General features: G+C 48.5%; 1 protein-coding gene across 2 annotated transcripts; it reads right to left on the bottom strand.

Annotated features, from left to right (window-relative positions):
- Positions 1–7,972: 7,972 nt before the first annotated feature.
- Positions 7,973–17,241, bottom strand: SSTR5 (somatostatin receptor 5). Of its 2 annotated transcripts, none has more exons than XM_066977738.1 (2): positions 17,085–17,241; positions 7,973–9,892 (listed from the first exon to the last, which is right to left on the bottom strand). In XM_066977738.1, the coding sequence occupies exon 2, from the start codon at positions 9,826–9,828 to the stop codon at positions 8,716–8,718; it is 1,113 nt and encodes a 370-aa protein (XP_066833839.1). In that variant the 5' UTR covers positions 9,829–9,892; positions 17,085–17,241; the 3' UTR covers positions 7,973–8,715. The 2 variants fall into 2 exon arrangements, with proteins under 2 accessions (XP_066833839.1, XP_013030506.2); XM_013175052.3 differs by lacking the exon at positions 17,085–17,241 and adding an exon at positions 15,551–16,939.
- Positions 17,242–18,666: the final 1,425 nt, after the last annotated feature.

Genomic DNA, 18,666 nt, shown 5'->3' with positions numbered 1-18,666 from the left:
CATCGAGTCCAACCTCCGACCTAACACTAAGTACTCCACTAAACCATATCGCTAAGCTCTACATCTAAACGTCTTTTAAAGACCTCCAGGGATGGTGACTCCACCACCTCCCTGGGCAGCCCGTTCCAATGCTTAATAACCCTTTCGGTAAAGAAGTACTTCCTAACATCCAACCTAAAACTCCCCTGTCGCAACTTTAGCCCATTCCCCCTCGTCCTGTCACTAGGCACGTGGGAGAATAGACCAACCCCCACCTCTCTACAGCCTCCTTTCAGGTAACTGTAGAGAGCGATGAGGTCGCCCCTGAGCCTCCTCTTCTCCAGGCTGAACAACCCCAGCTCCCTCAGCCGCTCCTCGTAAGACTTGTTCTCCAGACCCCTCACCAGCTTGGTCGCCCTTCTCTGGACTCGCTCGAGCACGTCCATGTCCTTCCTGTAGCGAGGGGCCCAAAACTGAACACAGTACTCGAGGTGCGGCCTCACCAGAGCCGAGTACAGGGGCACAATCACTTCCCTCGACCTGCTGGCCACACTGCTTCTTATACAGGCCAGGATGCCGTTGGCCTTCTTGGCCACCTGAGCACACTGCTGGCTCATATTCAGCCGACTATCCACCAATACTCCCAGGTCCTTCTCGGCCAGGCAGCTTTCCAGCCACTCATCTCCCAGCCTGTAGCTCTGCTTGGGGTTGTTGCAGCCCAGGTGCAGGACCCGTCATCCAATGCAGAAAATGGCTAGATTAGGTCAAAGTCCTCTTAAGTTTCCATCTGGCTGGAAAACAGTTTATGGGGAAAGATGGAAACGTGTAACGCCAGGTTTCATCCCAGTATTACACTGGATTGTAGCTGGATCTGAAAGCACTTCTTACTTCATTTCAGCAGATATTGAAAATATCTTCAAATGTCATCCTTTTATCTCAGAAAACACTTCCCAATTCATCCGTCATTCCAGACGTGGCCCTGCTCTTCTGCCATCCCTTTACTTTTGCCATCTCTTTTGTCCCTAGTTGCCTTGTGCGTAGTGGTTTCGATGAGAAGCATCAGCTGGCAGAAGTCCCCAGCCAGAGACGTCTCTCCCTGCCTCAGTCATCTTGCACCCCTCAAATCACGCTTCCCTCTCTTAATTGTTTGCTTAATGGTTTAATTCATTAAAGGGATGGCCTAATTGCTGGTAGCATTTTTTTCACTGTCACCACGCTGCCAAGGGAAAGGAGGCAGTCGTTGATCATGTCCAGCACCTCTGGCCCTCGCCCCAGGTGCCTGAGGGCAGGGGGCCCGGGGCAGCAGGAGAGCTGTGCCCCGAGGAGGCCTCGCAGCCCCTGCTCCCAGCCCCTGCCCTGGCACCCAGGTACTGAGGATGCCCCTGGCTTCAGCCTTGCTATGCTGGTTGTTTGATATTTGCAGCTTTCTGACATCATTATCGGCTGTCAGCTTCTATTTTGCTGACTGTCATCCCAACGGCACAACTGGGGACGACTTGCAGCTGGTGTAACTTGTTGAAGGGCACCAGAGCAAGGCTGGGGCCAAGCTGATCTCTGCTCCTCTTCCTCCCCAGCATGATCCTGATCCCTTGAAGATAATGTGCCGTATAAAGAAAATGTGCCACATAAAGAAAACCTCGTATTCCTGCACCTGGGCTGCAGTTTAAGATCGATTTTGCTCTTTGGTGAATGCACACCCGCAACTCCTGCTGTTTGCAGCTGCCTTCGGAGCTGCTCTGAGCCCTGCCCTGCAGTCCAGCCAGAGCAAAACTCAGCCCTTTCAGCTTAGACTTTTTTCATCCATCTTTTACCTCTTCTAGGAGAGAAAGTGCATTAGGCAGCCAGCAGAACTCGGGATGTTGGGGCACAAACCGTCACGCATCTTGTTTTGCAGTATTGCAACTCCTCCAGCTCAGTACACAAAAATTTGGGCTTACAACACCGGCAGTTCCAGAATTGTCCCAGCAGCAACAATTGTGTCAAATCCAGCAAGATGGTGTGGATGCTCTTCTTGCAAATTAGGACTTGTCCAAGGCAGGGAGGAGGACGATGTACCCTGTAGACCAGGAGATATGATGATGGTCGTTGATGCTGTTCACTCTTTGCTTCCAGTGACACCCCAAGGACTGCTGGCTTGAGCAGAGTTATTCTGTATTGTCTCAAGGGCAGGAGCAGGCCCATTTTGACCCAGTTGCTTTGGCCTCCTGTGATAAGGAATAGCCCCATGTTTTTCAGGAGTGCTTGGGGTTGGGAGGGGGATGAGCCAATTTGCCTGAAGCCCTGCTGTGTCCTCTGTTCAGTTTGCTTAGCCAGAGGCTCTGCTCTAATGTGAATTAGAAGCATGCCTAATTTTAATATATATTAGGAGTATTTGGCAAAAAAATGGTTCCCTGCCTGTTTTATGTTATTTTAGCAACAGAGACAACTTATTTCTCATAGATCACACTGCCACTTTGTAATCCTTTCTGTATTTTCACAGTGCAGTCATTTATTTGCCAGTCATTAGCAACCAGCAGAGAATAAAATCAGTTGATACTGTTTAGATGAAACACGGCTGGTTAGAAAGCACTGGCAGAATCCTTCCCTGGGTTGTGCTTTGAGATTAGTCATCAGTACAACCTGGCAGAGGCTGGTTTATAACTCACCCAGTGAAGGTCTCTGGCACAGCCGCCCTGCTGGTGAGGGTTATCTTACTCCAACAGCCTGGATGGTAGAAAACCTCCAAAGAGGCTGTTGAAGGTGCCTTGATGCTGGATGCAAAACCTCATATAAAGCCAGGCTGTGTGCTTGGCTATACTGGTGATTTGCAGATCTGGGGAAAAGGATTCATTTCTCTTTTAAAATTTAATTCAGACAGATGTGCGGTGCTTTTGCGGAGTTCGGAACAAATCGCCCCCCACGGGAAGCGCAGCATCACCCTGCTCACGTAGGTCTGCCTGGAGGGCAGGAAATGTGCCCGTGGCACGGAGACAGGGAGGGAAATTGCAGACGGGGCTGAGTGCGATCAAACACGGCAGAGCGACAGATAAGACACGGCACACATCCAGGGTGAGCCCAGCTGGCTACAGGAACACTAACGTGGTGGGGCTTCGTTCCCGTATCTGCATTCAGGATGTCAAAGACCCTACTTCATGCTGTATGCTGAAATGCTCCTTCAAGTGCTTAGCGATGTGATTTCCCAAGGCCTTACCCAGTTTTCATTCCTCTTCTTCTGTCGCTGTGTACAAATCACCCACATTTTCCCCTTCAAGTGAGAATATTATTTCTAGCCTATATCGCACACACATACATAACCCCTAAAAGCTGGCAGAAGCGATCTGACTCATGTGCCGTTTACCTAACTGATATCACAGCCACCGAGCATCACTCACGCCTGGTATCTGTGACACTGAGCACTTGCCTAGGTTGTAGGGGGTATTGCCCGGCCTGACTTGGTGTCACTGCAGCCGCAGTGCCGATGGATGGTGTGCTAACGAGTCGGGTGGGTGATTATTCAGTCCTCCTTGCCCCAAGAGAGCCACACCAAAACCTAATTTTCTTTTGAAGTGGTCCCTCTGGAGAGGATAATGACAAGCAGGCTCACGGTGCCCAGAACAAGCTGCACGATTTCTGGAGATGCATTGTCGACGAGAGCCGCCTGATTGTCCATCTAGCACAGCTTTTATGAGTTGAAACCCCACCTGAATAAGGGAAAAGAGACTTATGTCACAGAGACATAAAATCAATGCACCAAAACTTTTCATTTCCAAAAAAAAAAGCAACTATTCTGCAAGATTTCAACAAAACAGATGCAAACTCCATGGTGCAAAAGCACACTGTAGTGGGACTTTCAAATATCCCAGCCACGTAGGACATAAGCACAAGCCCATCTTTTCTTCACAGAATGCATGACAGGACAGAGTCATCCCTTCCTCATTAATTCTGATGTTTTATTGGGAATATATTGCATTAAATTAAATGCGTTTGCAAAGCAAGTATTCCTGCTGAAATGCACATTTATTCATTCACTGAAGCGTGACCATTACTGTCTGCTTAGTAAATAAAATTAGTTTTGATTCTTTTTGAATTAGAAAACAAATCAGTCATTACCCTAATGGAAAGGCTCTTTCGATTTCATTGGTAAATGCTGCACACATTTCTAAAATGTATTCTTTTATTGTAAATTAATAGAATACCAGTCCTACTCCCTTGCTGTAAGTCCAGAGAGGAATCAGAAAGAAATTCAGACACCTCTGAGTTTTTCCACTTTCTGGTGCCTTTCTTGCAAGGAGTTAAACTTTGGTGCTTTATCGAAACCATTTTCCTTTGAAATCAAGTGAAAGAGGATAACTGGCTTGATCAGCAGCCAGAGCGTGCTTTTCAACATCCTTCATGTCTTTCTGATCATCATTTGTGGCCAGGACATCAAATAGGCCATTGAAGAAAGCAAGTGATTAGCAAGGTATAGCCCTGCAGCACGCCCTGCAAATTTGATGTCACACTGAAACCGACTCTGCTTTGCTCCACTTTGGTTTGGACCCAATGCAGGTGAGCTCCGGGGCCAGCCTGGAGCAGTGGCTGGAGCTCCTGTGTCCCCAGGGGGATGGCGCTGGCACCTGGGAAACCAGCTGGGGCTGAGAGGAGCCCAGCCAGCTGGGCTTGGGCAGGACTTCACAGCTGGAGAGAGACCAGAGAGCTGTGTCACAAGCAGCAGCTGCTTCTTAGGACCCAGAAAAATAAGTGAGCAATTGTTGGGTTCATTTCGTTTGATGCATAAATTGTTTGTTTTATCCAGAATGTTTTAACAGAAGAAACTGAGGACAATCCCTTCAACATAACCCTGAAGAGCGTGGTAGATTATCAGAGCACGGTAGCTCCACACAATACGTGCTGATCTGCCTTGGATTCAGAGAAAAGAACAGGGAAATTTCGCTGGGTACACAAAGTGCTTGTAGTTTGCACTAAAACTCTTCCTCTATGGTAAAAGATGATGCTTTTGTTAGCGCTATATTAATGTTTATAAAGCGTCTTGGCATGAAATGCTGTGGGCTTTTCTCTCCAGCATGTTATAAAATCATCATGGAAAGAAAAACAGAGCATCCCTAATGCACCAGATTATTGTTACACTGCTATCACCTGATACAGCACCAGCTTAATGTGACAGAGCAATAAAACTCTGAATCTTCATTTATCGCACCTCTTTAGCTCTCTCCTGTGATCAGAGAGGTTTGAAATAATATTAGCTTTTCTCTGAGGAGAAAAATAAGAAGTTACCCAGAAATCTTTGATACTTCTACACTGCCAATTTTCGCTCAAGTGTTGGTCTTGTGAGTATTCTTCACTTCTTCCATGTTCTTACCTAATCCACTGAGGAATTTTTTATTTTCTTTTGTTTTGGAGCTTATTCTTCCATTTGCTTCTTCTTATATCGCTTAATCTGCAGGTACGTGATTTATTCTGGCAACATGTTTTTATTTTGGTGTCAAAGCTACACTCGCACAGTCCCTGCAGGTCTAATAGGCCTCAGTTTGAAAGATGTCCATAAGGGGTGTCTGATCCTCGGATGAAATGCCTGGAGGGGCATTTGGGGTTTGCGACCTCCCCGCTGTCCTCACATCACCCCTCTGAGGCTGCGGGTGGTTTTGTCTGACTCCGAATTCTTCCATCTTTGTTCCGAGCAGCCTTCTGGCAGATCCGTGTCCAACTCACCACCTCTCCAGGCTGTACCCTGGTCTCTGTCCCGTCTATAAGCTTATTTTAAAATAGAAAAGGCCAAGTATGAGGCTGTTGGTCCCTGCACATTTAAATTCTGTAAGCAGTGCTGTTTGATCCCAAGCATATCAAAAGTTTCTGCTGGACTGCTGCTGGTTGCACTTGATTCAAGTTTGCCAGGAATTGCTTCATATTCCCCAAGTGAAATGATTTCACTTGAGTATGAAGAGTGAAATACCCAAGCAGCCCCTTTTTCAGGCAGCCTTAGGAAAATATTGGAGAGGACAGGCAGCGATGTCCCCCTTCCCTCTGGTCCCCAGGCTTTGCCTCTCTCCAGGACTGCCGGATCAACACAGTAGCTGCCAGCTTGGATTTTTTTATTTTTATTTTTTATTTTTTATGCAGCTCCAAACACATTGTTAGGAGACAGCAAATTAAAAGTTCTTTATTCGGTGCTGTCTTTCAGCCCTGAGTGCTGCATGATGGCCATCAGTGCTGTTTTTCCTAGCTTTGCAGACCCAGGAGCTGATGTACAGGGGGTGAAGTGACTTAGGCAGAGCCTCTCAACCTCGGGGTCTGATTTCTAATCTCAGCCTGGCTCTTCAGCTGTTCGCTGCTGCCTTCCTGGGCCACTCCTCCACTTCACAACTGTGTCTTACTACTTCCATAGCAAGTCTTAACACAGCATATAGCTGATGAGAGCCACTAGCCTTGCTCAGCTTTGCTGCTATTGTGAGCACTCTGCTTTTCGCACTCTGTTAATTTTCCCTGTGCTCAAAAGCTCAGCTGCTCCAGAGGCTGGTGATGGACGAAGGGATGGCATGGATGTACTCCGCAGAGCAAGCTACCGATGCTGTGTACACAGGGCACCCTCCCTTCATGAGAGCATTAATTATTACTGCTGCTTGCAAACTGATCTGTGAACTGAAATGGGTTTTCTAATTCTGTCACTGGAGAAGAACTTCTGGCTAATCAACTGGAGGCAGATGGAGTTGGCACAGATGACATAAAGGCCTGTACTAATTTCTCCATGTGTCTCAAGAACTGATAACAGAATTGATTTATGCCTGGAACAGCCTGATAATTCCAGAAATAATAGATATCGCATGACTTAATTAGTCAATGTAAACCTGGTTGTGCTGTGGTTTTGAATGAAGGTCCACAGTATAGCACAGGTATACGGAAGGTGGGCTACAGCCTGCTGCTGCAGGAAGCCCGAATGGGAGTTCATGCTAAACAGTCGCATCAGGAGTAAGCAGACCTCAGACCTGAGAGGTTTTAACTCAATCAACAACAGGCTGTGGCTATAGCCCTGCCTGTTATGCTCAGCCCTCGGGGCTGGTGGCCGCACAGGCAGGTCTCTTCTCTCCTGCTGGCCAAACGGGGACACCCTGGGGTGGGAGAGAAGGCGCTGCCCACCCTGAGTCATCCTATGGGGCAAAACACATTTTGCTTTGTCTGCCTTCTCCTTATACACAGATCAAAGCAGCCTTACGTCCTACCATGGGACCTCCCTGTAGTACCTCCTACCTCTCAGCCCAGGCTGTTTTTTTTTTTTTTTTGGGCACTTCACAGTTTAGCTTTCTCTAATCCCTCTCACCTGTCATTCTCTGAGTTGCAGTCTTGGGGGGAACCATGTCAGCGTCGTGCTCTGTTTGGAGTTATTTGAATAATCTGCCTTACTTATACAAATGTCAGGCTGATATTTACTGCTGGTGCCAGGGCCCAGCCATGTCCCTTAGAGATGCCACAGAAGGCCACCAAAGGTTGGAAGGGCAGTTGACGTGCCCCCCCTTTTGTCTCTGCTGCCCTGCTTTCTATTATATTTCCTTACAGAAGGGCTTGTTTGACCTGTGTGGGTGACTGCAGTGGCAGAAAGCAATTTCTTAAGAGAATAAATAGTTTCTGTCTGGATTAAAACAAACCTGTAATTGGTTTTTATCCTTTCAGCACAAGAAGATTCCTCACTTTACAATGCAAGTGCTTTGGGTGGGGTACAAGGCAGGTGTCAGGTCTGGATACTGCTCCTTGCTCCCTCTGTCCTGCTATATGCTCTTGCAGAGCCCCACAGATCCCCATATTGGCCCTATCACACTGAACTATATTGCATCTATGATGGGGTAAGTCTCAAACTCTCAGATGATTTTTTTTATTTTTGTGCCGTGTCTGACATTGCTTGGAGAAGCTATGACATGGATAGTCAGAAGGGGATTGAACTTGTTTTAATTTCTGAAAATACAATTTAAATTCAAGTCCATACTTACATTCAGAACCAATAAATATACACAACAGCTTTCCAGCACTTCACAATCATTGTCACTTACATGATAATAAAGTGGTTACATTACATTTTATATGCAGTTTGGTTTAGAATGTGAAAGTATCATGAATACATTGAATTCTTTCAACATTTTTCTCCTAGTTTTGTTTTTATTCTTTCTTACTGTTTGAAAGATTCCCAAATACTTTGAGATTCTTATATGGATCAATAACAGTAAAACAGTGTAAATGGACTTCACAGCACTCTAAAGCCATGGATTATACATAATTTCAAGATCCGTGCTGTGACCTTTTTTGTATGGAACCTCTATTACTATATAGTGTTTTTCTTTCAAAAGATCCCCTTGAAGACTTTCAAAGACATTTCCAACCAAATTATCTGAGCTGTTTTCTGTTTTGAGCTGATCCCAGCAGTGCAAAGCAGCCATGAACTCAGCTTAACAAGGTAGTTAAAACAGGTTTAGTGATGTTTTGCATCACCAGAGAAGTACAAAGCCAGCAGTGGGTACCAGTAGATCAGTTCTCTAGGGTACAGAAAGTGGTAATATGTCTGACTGCCTTAGCTAAAACACCGTAAGAATTTCACGCAGCCCAGTATAACCCATAACACTTTTAGCCGGGAAAGGGAGGGGAGTGAAGAGAAGTCTATGTACATTTATTTGAGCTTGCGGGCCTCCAGGTTTTAGCTTTGCTATGATTTCCTCTCTCCTTTACGTCCCCAAGTTCTCCAGGTCTACAAGTGCTTTGCAGTCCCAAACCATGCCCTTACACCTTGCTAGTCTGCATATGTCCATTGAATTCAATATTTCTCTGGGTTAACATGGATTCCTGCAAGCGACTGCTGTTTTCTTGCCTGTGTTCAATGGGGTCACCATCCTCTACACCATTGCCCTTTCGGAGGCAAAGGACTTTCTGAAAACTCTGCTTGAAGTTGTCAGAAAGAAATCCATAAAGAATGGGGTTGGCACAGCTGTTTGCATAGGACAGGACCACCACAAAGAAGTACACCCCTACCAGCACAGGGTCTTCTGGCAGTATAAATATCAAATTGACAATGTTCATCATGTAAAATGGGAGCCAGCAAAACACAAAGACGACCACGATGATCACCACCATCCTGGTCACCTTCCTCTCTGATCTCCTGCGCCTTGTAGACCCAACTCGGATCCCTGAAGATTTGACTTTAATCACAATCAGCAAGTAGCACAGACAGATCACCAACAAAGGACCAAAAAACCCTAGGACCGACGTGTAAATGATGAATGCTGCTGACCAGATGTTGACAGGCTCTGGCCAGTTCATGTTGCAGGTGTGGAAGTCTTCCTGCACATCTGAAAAGATGAAGACTGGAAGCACCACCAGGAACGAGAATGTCCAGACAGTCATACTGATGAGCTTGGCCACCCTGGGACGTCTCCACTTGGTTGATTTAATGGGATGAACTACTGCCAGGTACCGGTCCATGCTCATCACAGTCAAACAAAAAATACTAGTGAACTGGTTAATACCATCTACAGTCATAACCAGCCTGCACAGGAAGGAGCCAAAGGGCCAGTAGGAGATGGCGTTCTGTGTGGCCAGGAAGGGCAGGCCCAGCATGAAGAGGACGTCAGCAATGGCCAAATTCAAGATGTAAATGTTGGTGACGGTTTTCATCTTGGCATAACGCAAAACCACGTAAATGACCAATGTGTTGCCACTGAGTCCAACTGCGCATACAAGGATGTAAAAGATGGGAATCAGGACTTTGTGGATGTATTTGAATGGAGGCTGCTCTGAGAGTGTCCCATTCTCTGTCACATTTGTCAGCAGTGAGGAATTCACGTCACTGGAACTAGCGTCCATGCTAAATGTGTTGGGAAAGTATAAAGGATCCATAACTTTTACTCCTCAGTTTTTCTTGTAGGGCTAGGAGAAATTAAACTTCACAGGCATCTTGTTCCTAAAAAGAAAAGGAAAAAAAAAGAAAAAAGAAAAAGAGACAGAAAAAGTGAATTCAAAGTAGACAAAGTTTTACACATCATTTAGTTTTCTATCTGTAGCCAGAATTTGTGTTTGAATTATGCAGTTAGCACACGTGATGAGATCAAGGCCTGAACAAAGGAATCCCACAACGAGAGAGCCCAAGTGTTCATCCCAGTAGCTAATGGTATCTCTATAATTTTCAGGAGCTTTGTGCAGTAACACAGCACGCATCCCACAGGGAAATGTAAGTGAGAGGGTGATGGCCATCACACTTCACAGGCAGAGACAGAAGCTTTCCTGCAGCGAAGGAGTCTGATTGCCCTGGCATGTGGGCTGTTCATGTCCAAAGCCTGATGGTAACGAGTCCAGCCCTTCCTCTGCTAATGAGAAATGTAAATTTTTGTATGCTTCCTGTGCCACTTGGTGAGCAAACTTTGCTGTTTGACTGTCTCACAGCCTGTTGTATACACATTTCCCTCTTCTGTGCAGTCAAGGGGCAGGGGGGGAATATCCTCTACTTCCCAACTTGGGCAAAAACACACATATCCAGAACCCACCTCCCCTCTTATTTTTCTGTCTAAAAACTGATATAGAAAACAATTTAGAAAATAATTTTGAAAGATTTAGACCACACAGTGCATACAAGTAAGACTGGCTGAAAGCACAACCCTGGTGTTAGTGCCAAAAGCTTTAAGTCCAGCGTGGTGTGATCCTGCTCTCACTTAGCCGAGGGTGCCTGGAGAGGCTCAGGGACTGACTCAGCCCTGTCTCGCTCCTGCACAAGCGCTGGGGGCTTTCAAAATCCACAGCCAAAGATAGTTCCTGGCTTTTTGCATGCGAAGCTCCTCTGCAATGTTTCACGGGTCTCCCTGTTTACATAGAAACAGTCTCGGTTGATATATTCAAATGCCACTTGCTGCCTGGCAGAACCAATTGAAAACCCCCAGAGAACATTGGCAGCTGTGTAGGTGGGGAGACAAAACCCTCCGTAACAACTGACAAAACCCTATACAGAAATCAATGAACGCCAAGATGGAAGCAACCACTTCTGAGAACACTTTTCCATCAGGTCAGGCCATGTGCACACAGATGTGAAGACTCTGCAATGGAAAGGAACAAGCTGTTTCTTTTCTCTCTCTCAAGATTATGCTTCTGTTAGTGTTTCTGAATCCCTCTCCTCTCACCCAGAAGGGTGCTTTTTGTCTAAGAAACACCTTTCTTCCACATGAAAGCCAAAATGTAGTGGGTAACCTCTGAGGATACAGAGAGCTGAACTGATTCAGTGAAGGAATATGTAGTTTTTGTTATACAGCCTGAAAACGTTTGAGAATCTCCAAAGTTCTGTTTCTGTGGCATGCTTGATTCACAAGGATTTCATTCACATGCTTGATTCACAAGGATATTTATTGGTTCTTTGTCTGAGCATGGTCTAAGTAGGTGTTCTAAAAGACAGAAAGTCCTAAAGCTTTCTGCTGTAAAGGAGTCAAAGCTTTTTGCTATAAAAAAGTAGCATAAAGGATAGAAGAGTAGTAAAAAAATTCACAATACCAATCTGGCCCAAGATCTCTCCCAAGTTTGGGCAGTGTTCACTGGTGAAGGTGCTCAAGGAGGATGTGGGCCTGAATCTGGATTCAAAATTATAGCAAAAACACCCAGCCCACATTGCACCTATGCCTTCAAGCAAAAGCAAAATTCAGTATCATGTAAGCATACAAAAAGATTTATTTCCAGGAAGAAAGCAAACACCTCCACGAGCTGGTTACTCTGCTTTCTCTTCGGGTGAGAAAAACTGCAGTGGGTGAGAGCAGAAGTCCCTCCAGCTACCAGTAGTAATCATAAATATGCTGTTCTGATTTGGAAATGTGCAGATGGGGAGTAGGTGTCTCACATGTAACTCCGTGGCTAGGAGGAGATGTACCAGAGAAATGTGAAATCCAGGGTGGCTTGGATAGTAAAGCTGAGAGCTGCCAGAGCTCAAACAAATGCTGGCTCGAAGATGGAGATGAGAAATGAGGGGAGGATCTGCAGGTTCTGAATAAGCTACCAGGGTGTTTGGGGTCTGAGTGCTGCTGCCATGGGCGTGCTGCAAGAGCCATTGCAGTGCCTGACAGCGCACTGCAGGGAGAGGTCGGCTGAAACCACGCTCCTTGGGAATTAACTAGGACTGGACTTGGTGCTTATGTAAGAAAAGGCAAACTGCATTTCCGGCCAAAGAGCAGAAATTCTAAAATTCTTTGCTGTCCATAGTTTTAAAATATGAACTTGTGTTAAAACTCAGATTATCTGGGCGGATCTGGCAGAAGCCGAAGCAGCACTGCTCTCCTCCTGGGCTGTCAGTGTTTTGATCTTGGGAAGAGTGATTGCCTTTTCCTGCAGGTCGGATGCAGTATGACCCAGCTGGTTAGCTAGTATCTTTAAAGGGAAGAAAAGAAAGGAAATGGGTGGTGGGATGGGGCAATCGGTGTTTATAAGCTCGCATTTATGGAACTGTCTTTGGAACTGAGTATGGTGCTTAGCCTGGTAAGGCACTTCTTCCCAAGAGTAGTCCAGACCAGCTCAGCAATATCCAGGCTGGGCCAAAAAGCAAAATTTTTGTTCTGGGACTGCAAAAGTAGCAGGACAGTAAAGAGAAGCAGTGCTCCATTCAATGGGGAAGGTCAGGAACTGCAGCGCTGTGCGGCTCTCATCCCAGCACTTGTTAAAAAATGAGGATGGATGTGTTTCTTCTGAAGTTACTTCATTTTCCCCACAGTAGATATCACTGAAATAGTTGACTAGAGAAATTGCACAGCAGCTTCTTCAAGCCTATTACACCTTCCACCACATTCAGAGTTTAAGCCTTAAGAGGGGCAGTGAGGAAGAGGACTTCCTTTGTTCAATGCTCTCCAATTCCTTCTCACCCCAAACATAACCTATTGCGCAAAATCCCTGCTTGCCAAGGACCTCAGGCTCTTCCAGCCATCCACTGCTGGCAACCCTGATTCACCAGATGGATTTACTGGAAGGACCTTTGTGCACCTTCCTTGAAGAGGAGGCCGTTTTCCCAGCCTCCCTAAACAGCAGCTGTGATGATGTCCTGCTGCTGCTGTGCTGTCCCCAGGGTCAGCAGTACCTCAGCAGTATGTCAGTCTGTTTCTTCATTATTTTGCGGTTCTTCTCTTTGTTTAGTGTGAACATTAACCTTTATTCTCAAGTAAAGGTAAAATTTTGCACTTTTCAACAGCAGGTGGATTCAGAAAGAAATACATTTGCCACGGTTCTCATGCAGTCTTTGATCTCTTCAGCTGGTGACAGCCCTCGGGTTGGCATTGCTGGCAAGAAGCTGCCATCGTGTGAACGTTTCCCATACACTGGCAGGGGTTGTGATGTGCTAAGAGTCATCCAGACCTGAAAACTGAGCCCCATGTCAGAGCTTTATCCACTAAGCCATTTAAACCATGTTGCCTTTGCCTTGTAGCCACAGATATTCTGGGATTCATCAGAGTATGGCAGCAACAACAACAACAAAAAACCTGAACAGCCACCAAAGCACTTTTTACTGGCTGTCTTTGATGAGCAGAGGTGATTTTTCCCCTCTTGTAGCTGATAGCTTGCCCCTCACCAGCACAATTTTGTCTGAACTTATATTGCCACTACAGCAGTCAAGGGCCATGAACCTCAACAAAAGGTGACTAAATATAATTAAGGCATGCTGAATGATATAATGATATCTTGTTTTGGTATTCTTTATTAACAGATTAATAAAAAAAAAAAAAAAAAAAAAAAAAACCCACACAACTCTAGGGAACTTCTCATCCAGATTTTTTTCCCTTTTGGTGTTTGATCTCCAAGATATTCTACTGGAACACTTCATAAATTATGTGCTTTATGCTTAAAACATATGAACCAAAAAGAACAGAGCAAAAAACCTCAGATCCAGAGTTATCACTGCTATAATTCCAACCTCTGCTTTTACAGAGCACAGTACCCTGAAAAAAAAAAAAAAAGCATCCTCTGCAGCTGAACAAAGCTGACTGCCTGTGTCCATGTCCAGGAAAAGAGAGAAAGAAGAAATAGCAGAGATGTTATGGTACAAACCATGCTGCCTGGAAAAAAGGTATTTAGCCTTCGTGAAAACCTCTCTAGCAGGTGTCCTAAACAAACATGCTTTGGCTGGGCACAAGAGCAGGTATCCATCTAATAGCACACAGCAGCCCATTAGTGACTGAAGTGTCATCGTAGCACAAGGAAGAACAAACCTTAAAACTGTCCAGGCGGATCAAGGTAGAAATTCCTCCTGGCTGTGGTTTCAATAGCAAAGCAAAAATAACTCTATGAAGTGTGTCGTATCTGAGTCAAAGCTGGATATAGCTAAGATCAAGAAGTAATTACATAAAGAAACCTAATTTTGTGAGTCAAGGTTTGATCTTGCTGCCTGTTTACCACTGGAATCATAACTCTCTCTAATGCAGCATCAAACATAATTGCCGTGAAGAGAATTACCACAACAGAAAGGCAGATTACTGCTTTCAGGTGCAGAATACCTAACGGGAATAGACAAAATGATAATTCAGACAGACCTGCTTTTAAAAGAGATGGCCTTGGTAGTAATGGGTAGAAGCACGACTGGATAAATATCCAAGAAGTATCTAACAGCAGCAGAACTTCGCGTCTTTCCCCTGTCCCAGAGAGCTGACTGTGAGGTGTTAGTGGAGCTATTTGCTCTAACAAAGAGGAAAAAATCTGTACTGGTCCTTAGTGAATCTGCCCTTTGGGGGATAAATGTTCATTGCCTGCTTCCTTGGATGCAAGCAGGGGAGCCTCGGGCTTTGCATTTGCAGCAGTTGAGCACACAGAGCTAAGGGCTGCTGCGGCGGGAGGGAAGGAGCTGCTGGTGGAGCGGGACAGGAGGGAGGTGGTGGTGTGAAAGTTGGTGTGACCTGGCAGAGCAGCTCCGAAATAGCACAAACACCCAGGCAGGGCTCTGCGTGAGGAGGAGGCAAATGCAGCATCATGCCAAGACCTCCTTCAACTTCTTACAGTTACAATAATGTTCTTGCACTAAAGCAGCATCTCAAAGACAGAATAGAAATCTAATTTCATATACAAAATCGTTGGTGTGTTCCCTCCTCCCCCACCCTGCCCCCCCAATTCCACCTCCTAGGAAAAAGCAAAAAGATTCACTTCAGATAGAAACTTCTTCCTCCTTAAAATCTGCCATTTGATATTTCTCAGGGTGTGCATTTCACCCAAAACGAAACAAACAAAAAACCCACAGCCCCACAGTGATTGATTTTTCTCTACAGGAGACATATCAAAACAACTTTCTTGCACTAAATTAGTTTTCTGTTTTGACTAGCTGCATTGGTACTAAGCACTGATGAACTGAAGTCAAAATTGAATAATGTCTTGCCACTTTTAGCACTATCAATATCTCTAGGAACTATATTTTCCAGTCGGTGTCACTTTCTTACTGCTGCTCAGCCCAGCCCAGCATATCCTAGAGCACTCCACGGTTATGTTACCTGATGACTTGATCCTATTTTTAGTTTGCAAACAAACAGCCCATAAAGCACTCTTGCTTTTGCCAAATATTTGCTAAATACTTTTTTCCCCGTACAAATTTCAGGCTCTGTTATGCTCAGAGATTACTCACTTTGGCTGAGCAGGTCCTCTCACACGAGCAGTCGTGCAAGTCACATGCTCCCGGTTTTGCTCCCAGATCGGTTGTTTTTAGCAACTTGAGCCAGAGGAGGGTGTGCAGCCCAACCCCGCCGTGTTCACACCCGGGCAGGTGTGTTTGGGGCTAAACTCCAACGGCTGAGCTGGCGTACTGGCGCAACCAGGGATTGTTACCAAAACATTTCTCTTCTCTTCCTCTCTCCTCTGCAATCCATTGAAACTGAACTGATTTCAGGGACGTGCCAGATTCAAAGCCAGTTCAATTGAGGAACAATTAACCACTGGCTGTGTCTGCTCCCAGGCTGAGGGAAAGCTGAAATGACCAAGGATGCCTTCGGCTCAGGTACCTCCTCCAGGAGAGAGCCCCGGATCGGACTGAGCTCAGGAGTAGCCTCCCTCTGCACGAAGTGGAGCAGCTCCAGGAGAGGAGCTGCAGGGGGACCTGTCCCACCAGTGCTCCTGTGCCATCCCCACGTGTGATGTCTCTGGTGGGCCCTCCCCATGCCAGCAGCGCAGATCTGCTCTCCCCACCGAGCCCTGACCCCTAGCAGCCAAAGTTCCCAACACGAGCACTAAGAGGCTGATCCTGGCACCCTACGTACTGGCTGCCTGGTGCGACCCTCATGTCTCCTCCCCCCCAGAATCATAAAAAGTCTCTAGTTTACCCCAATGCAAGCGTGCAGGGTGAAAAAACCGGAGCTGGGGTGTTGTTCCCTTGCTCTTCAGCACGAGGGTCTGGGCACGGTGGGAAGGAGCTGTGCCTGGGACTGCGGATGCTGGGAGCTGCGGTAAGGCAGCGAGGCACCAGGACACACGGTTCTACTCCCAGCCCATCACGACGGTGACTCCCAGGGCTCCACTTTGACCTTGACCGTCCACCTCTGGCTGACCAGCCTGGAGCACATCCGACCCCCTGCGATTCTCTCCCGTGTTTTATCCGAACGGAGCCTCGCGCACTCAGCTCCAGCTCCCCGTGGCTTTCTGTGCCCCCATCCCACTGCGTGCCGGGTGGGAGAGCACCCAGGGCTCTGCCACCTCCTGGAGTCCCGGTGGGGCTCAGGCAGTCCCGAGCAGGTGGCGCGTCCCTGCGCATCCCTCCGGCAGGTGCCTTCCTCCTCCCTTCCAAGCAGCCGCTTTCAAGCGATGCTGAGGGATGTCCTGCTCTGAGCACCGCATCCTCCGCTCGGCCAGCGGCTCCTCTCCCCCGTCCCCCCCGCCGGCCGGGACCACTCGGCTCTCCAGCAGCCAGAGCCCCGTGCGGAGGGCAGAGGGGGGCTGGCTGCTTGCTCCGGGGGACCTGCAAACGGGACCGAGCTCTCCGCTGCCTCGTTCATCCCAGAGAGCCGAGGAGCCCTCAAAAAGCGGGGTGCGCTTTGCGAAGCCTCCCCCTGCCCCGTCCCCAGCCCTCCCTGCCTCTCCCCCCCCCCCCCCCCCCCCCCCCACTCTCCCAGCCCCTTAGGCTCCCCCGGCCCCGCTGGCTGCTCCCTCCTCCCCGTGGCAATGCTTACCTGCGGCTCCAGGGACTGCTCTCCGGCGGCTGGAGGCATGAGCAGCCCCGCTGCTCCGGCTGCAGCCGCCCGGGCCGCCCCCCGAGCCGGGAGCGCCCCCCCGGGCTCCGCCGCTTCCCTCCGGCGGCGGGCGGGGAGCGGGGCCGCCCCCCCCCCGGGGAGGAGGGACGGGGCTCCCGGCCGGGGGGAGGCGAAGGGGGGAGCCGAAAGGAGGGGGTGGGATGGAGCAGCGGCGGGGGAGGGTGGCACAGCCCGAGGGGGGGGACAACCCGGGGCCGCCCCCGCCGCAGAAAGTTGGGCTGGAGGTGGGGAGCCGTCGGTGCTGGAGGAGGCAGCCCGCCGCCGGGATGCTCTGCCCCCTCCCCGCACGCCCGTGGCCCCCTCCCTGAGCTCGGGGACGGCCCTACCCGGCTCTGTGCCCCCCCCCCGTGCTGCCGCTGCTCTGCCCCGGCCCCCCAGGAGGCGGCAGCCCCCCGGCACGGGTGGGGGCTCTGCATCCCCCAAGGGGGGCTGGGGGCACCTGCTGCATGCCCAAGGAAAAGGGGCAGGGGCAGGGCAGGAGCCCCCCGTGTCCTCCCCAGGTTCAGCCCCCCCCTCCAGCCCCAAAAAGTCAATTTAAAGGCTCCAGCAGGCTCGGTCGGGGTGAGCCCCCTGCCAGAGCGCGGGGCACCCATTGCTGCTCCTCCAAAAGCACAACGCCCTATGGGGGGGGCTCCTTTGGGGGCAAGGGGGGGGCACTGCCACGGTCATCACAGACACCTCGCACCCCTGGTCCTGAGCACCGGGCAGGGAGGAAGACCAAGTGAGGGGGGATCCAGTCCTGCCCTCCACGTGGAAGGGGAGCCGAGGCCCCTGGGGGGCTGTTTTACATCGCGTGGCTAAGGATCAGGCCCTGCGACTGCCAGCTGGGAGATGCGGGCTCAATACGCAGGCCGTCAGGCTAAGCCTGGTGTTTAATTTACTCCTCCCAAACTCCTGCTGACTTCGCTGGGCTTCTGCTGAATTATTTTGCCCTTCGAATGCAACAAGTGAATGCGAGTCATATGCAGTGGCCCCCTCTGCCCCGCACCATCCCTCCGTTCCTACACGTGCAGGCACCACTACACGTGCAGACAGACAGCCAGACAGACAGACACCCCTATCAGTGTCACCCGGAGCCCAACTTGTCCCTGTGGACGTGCCGGGGGGTCTGAGCGGCGGCTGCATGGCCAGGCGAGCCCCTGCCAGCCGCTGCTGCTTTCATCAGCATGCACGTGGCGTCGTGCTTCGTAATAATGTATATGATCTTAATCCACTGCTGAGGCTTTTCAATTAGAGATCTGTGATTGAGTCAGATGTGTGAATGCAAAAAAGAGAGGAGAAAGCTGCTTTTGGCATGTCACTTTCTAATTCAATCTGCTGATGTATTTATGGTCATGTATTGCTAAATTGAACTAAGACTCCAGTCTGCTCTTGCCATGACAATGGGGAGAGTCATCTGATAAAAATAGAGTTGGGATGATAAACAGAAGAAGAGAGGAGATTTTGATTACCTTCTTTGAAAACATGCCAAGCAAAATGTGATACAATAGCCCCACTGTGA

This window comes from Anser cygnoides, chromosome 15, assembly GCF_040182565.1.
Source record: "Anser cygnoides isolate HZ-2024a breed goose chromosome 15, Taihu_goose_T2T_genome, whole genome shotgun sequence".
Taxonomy (NCBI): domain Eukaryota; kingdom Metazoa; phylum Chordata; class Aves; order Anseriformes; family Anatidae; genus Anser; species Anser cygnoides.
Note: the sequence above shows the minus strand (reverse complement) of the source record. Positions and strands in the feature narration are given on the sequence as shown.